Here is a 4,022-nt window from a genome sequence, read left to right on the forward strand (position 1 = left end):
TCCCATCTCATCTGTTTTGTAACCTGTTTTCTCCTTTCGAGGGCGATTTAGACTAGAAGCTTTGCGTTAAGCTACCGTCGTGGATCGGATACGTCTAATAAACAATACACGGCATTTCACATCTTTTCACCCCAGGTTCCTCTTCAAATTTCACAGCACACGTGTAATAAAGGGCATGGTTGCACTGGGGCGGGTTGGGACGGGGAAGGACGGTGTACAGAGTCCATTTCTCGAGGACAGCAGCGGACTGAGCGGCACCCCAGGAGGGAACAAGCAAGGGGGCCGTATCTGCTTTGCGCTCGTCTCCTGCCTCGCATCCTTGGGGTTGCCTCCAGATTTGTTAATTAGGGGAACGCCACCCAATGAAGAGCCGTTCATTGTCCGCAATGCGCCAGCTCCCCGCGCAGGGGGTGGACGCCTCGAAGCTTTCGAGGGCCGGCGGGGCGGCGGCCGGCCCTGTGGGGCGAGGCGTGCCCAGAGTGTGCTGCCCCATGCCCGGGGTGCGCTGCCCCGCGCCCCCGCCCCGCAGCCACCCCGGGGCCGCACCGGGCGCTCGTGGCCCCCGCGGAGGGCAAGAAAGGCGCCTCCAAGTTGGGCTCGTTCGCCTTCTCCCTCCCGAAACGCCACCCCAGCGTTACCTTTGGGGCTCTCTGGAAAGCTCTCGGGAAGATGGCTGCGGTGCTGCCCTCCCTGCCATCCGGCATTTACCTCCAACCCAGCCGGACCACTGTGCCCTTAGGAACAGTGCTCGCAAGCAGATGACCGGGTAGGAGTAAAGTTCAAATATGTCTCCTTTATGAAATAATGAGTTTATTGCCTCCAGGAAGGCAATAGTCCTGAATAAATAGGTAGCTTCTTTGTGCCGTTCCTTGTGATTGTTTAGCCTTACTGCATACACCCCGCACAACCATATCTGAGCCTATTTTATACACCAGAAAACAAGGCAGGCTCCGCCAGCGTAATTATTATTACTGCTGGGAGAGGCAGCCCGAGGTTTCGCGTGTGGAAACGCCTCTTCATTAGAAACAGATTTACGTGGAAATTGCGGCCAAAAGACGGTTTGATCTGGAGCTAAAATTCCGTGAGATTTTTTGTCTTTTCTGAAATGTCAGATCGGGGCAGTATCTTGCATTTCCCCTGGCTCGGCAGCTCCGGCCAGTCCCAGTGCTGTGGTGCTGGAGAGGCTGCAGGCTGCAGGCACCGAAAGCCTGTCAGCAAGATGTGGGGAAAATCGATTTCATTCCCGTCCTAAAACAATAATCAGACGGCTTGGGCAATGCTCCCAGCCCCTCTGGTTGGGTTTCTCCTCTGAGGTTTATAACTGGACACACACATGAAAAAAAAAAAAAAAAAAAAAAAAAGCGAAAGCGTTCCCTCTTTCCCTCATAAAAACCTTTGCGGAAATGGCCATGGGGACAGTCTCAGAAAAATAATCAAACACACAGAAACCTTCGGGCTCGCCCCTCTCCTTCTCCTGCAGCACCCCGGGGTGTGAGGGGGCCATGCCCGGCCCCAGCCCCGACCTCGGCCCGCAGCGGCCTCGGCACAGCCCGCTCCCCCCCCTCCCGTTTGCCCGGGGCCGCGCCTGGACAAGGCCAAAGTCAGCGGCGCTGGAAGGGCAGTGCCTGGCCCGGCCACCTGGGGCGGCCACCGGCGAAGGCCGCTGGGGCTGCGGGCCGCGGCCAGGCTCCCCCGGGGCCGGGCGGCTGCGGGAAGTGGGCGGCGGCGGCCCCGCGCCCGGCCCCGGCGGGGAGCGGCGACCCGCCGGCGGGCAGCGGGGGCCCCGCTCCGGCCGTGCCGCCGGCCCCCGTCGGGGCCGAGCCGTCGGGGCGGGCGGCAGCGGCGCGGGGCGCGGGGCCGGTCCTGCAGCCGCGGAGCGAGCGCGCAAATTCCGCGCAGGCCTTGCGCGGGCATCACGTGCCCTCCTTCTGCAGCTGGGCGGGGGGGCGAAGAAGGAATATCTCTCTATATATATGTATTAAAAGGTTTATTTGGTAACCACTTTCTCCGATCTGTGCTCGAACAGGTTATTCCAAACCACAAAACAAGCAAGCGCCGCATGCTCGCCTTCAGAAGCAGGGAACACATGAAGGGACAAGCCAGGATTTACATAGCTGACGTCTTTACTAGGCATTACTCCTTTATTTTATTTTTTTCTGCAAAATGGTGTTTACATACAGTTAAACGACATCGATTTCAGTTTAGCACCGCTCATTCTCCAGGGAAAGGGAGGATAAGAAGCAGGAGAAAATCTATATAAAAGGAGAAAGAAAGGTAAAAGCTGATAATACAGGTTTCCGTGCTGGGCTGGCTTGTTTTCTTCATTTTGGCTAAGAACTCAGCATTTGCCAATTTACACAGGGATCCTACGCGCTTGGAGATTTTGGTTTAAACGGTAAAACAAAAACAAAAACAAAATCACACTTCCCGCATTTCAGCCGCGAATATACTCTACTCTAGGGGTGAACACTCCAGGCACAAGTTCATGCAGGAACGGGCGGACTCTGGTCTAGTACATAGAAAGCGCCTGCTCACGCATTACTACTCTTTTCTTTTTCATTCGTCGGTTCTGAAACCAAATTTTAACTTGCTGATCGCTTAAATTCAGTCTGTTTGATAGTTCTTTCCTCTTCTGTCGGTTAATAAACTCATTGAGGAGAAACTCGTTTTCCAATTCAGCAATTTGTTGTTTTGTGTAAGGTTTCCGTTTCTTTCTTGATCTCCCCTGGGTGGGGCACCAAGGCAAACCTACAACAAACACGTCGATAATTTAGTGGATCACGTCTGTGTATTAAAGAGAATATGCAAAAAGCGGCAAGATAACAGGGCAAAACTAGGTCGGTAAAATCTGGCAAAGCACATCTGACAGCACAATTCCTATCTAGCTCCGAGTCGGATTAAGCGATTACCATTCCGAATGGATTACGGGGGGGTTACAAAACAATTACAGGCATCTCTTAGAAAGCACGTATCGCTAGGTCGCCTCTAACTAAAGCGAGATATTTAAGGCATACCATCCTGCACTGAAGGTCGGAGGCATGACTGGACTGCTGCGGGCTGAACTGTCAGGTTCAAGTTGACCGAATTCTTGATGTCCTCCTTTAGGCTGGAAGTGCAGGAGTTCACTTCAAAAAGAGTAGCCGAGCCATGCAAACTTCTCTGCAGGCTCGAGTGGTCATACTTTACAGGCTTTAAGTTGGCTGCGTGAGTAATAGTTGGGTCATTTGCGAAAGATTGCCTCTGCCTGCATCTTTCCTCTTGTTTGGAGCTCGCATCATGGGCGTAATATTTATTGTTTTCTTCCAGGCACTCTTTGTTGCTGTTGGAGTTGATGTTGATTGGAACAGAGCCGGGGAGGTAAGGCTGCGCCGCGCCGCTGAACGCGTGGCTCTGCGGCTGGGCTGCGCACGAACTTGAGCAAGTCCACGGGATCGAGCTTCTGGGGTAGGAAATGGTGGGCAGAGCCGCCAATTGACTGCCATTAGCCCGCAAATTAGGAAAATAAAAGGAATCTGGAGATTGCAAATTCAAGAGAGAACCAACGTAGCCAGATCTGTAGAGACTGCGATCACACATTTCCAACAAAGGACTTCAGCTGTTCTTACAGCAGTATTTAGTTACAACAGGGAATAAGCGGAAAGCCTGAAACGATTGGACGAAACTTTGCAGACAGGTTCTTCAAAGCCGGTAATTTCAGCACCGCCTCCAGCCACCGAGCCACGGCGTCCCCCCCTCTTTTTTTTTTCCCCCCTTTTCCCCCCCTTTTAAAAAGTCTTATGATAACACTCGAAATATGAAAATACCGGACTTGCAAGGGGGAGGGGAAAACATGCTCTCCGCTTCTATAAAAGTGCCTGGGACCGGCTGGCAAGGCTGCAGCGCTAGCGGAAAGATGAGGGGGAACGAAACATTTGCCAAGGCGCAGCGGAGACCCGGGGGCTCCGGGCGCGGTCCCGAGCCGCGCAGCCCCGCGGACCGGCCGCAGCCGCCGTGCGAGAGCCGCGGAGCGCCGGGGACCGGGG

At 54.2% G+C, this 4,022-nt stretch overlaps 1 protein-coding gene across 1 annotated transcript; it reads right to left on the reverse strand.

Annotated features, from left to right (window-relative positions):
- Positions 1 to 2,354: 2,354 nt before the first annotated feature.
- HOXD12 (homeobox D12) lies at positions 2,355 to 3,576 on the reverse strand. Its single transcript, XM_035567625.1, has 2 exons — positions 3,015 to 3,576; positions 2,355 to 2,748 (listed from the first exon to the last, which is right to left on the reverse strand). Exons 1-2 carry the CDS (start codon positions 3,574 to 3,576, stop codon positions 2,510 to 2,512), a joined length of 801 nt encoding a protein of 266 aa, XP_035423518.1. The 3' UTR covers positions 2,355 to 2,509.
- Between the last annotated feature and the right edge of the window lie 446 nt (positions 3,577 to 4,022).

This window comes from Cygnus atratus, chromosome 6, assembly GCF_013377495.2.
Source record: "Cygnus atratus isolate AKBS03 ecotype Queensland, Australia chromosome 6, CAtr_DNAZoo_HiC_assembly, whole genome shotgun sequence".
Classification (NCBI taxonomy): Eukaryota; Metazoa; Chordata; class Aves; order Anseriformes; family Anatidae; genus Cygnus; species Cygnus atratus.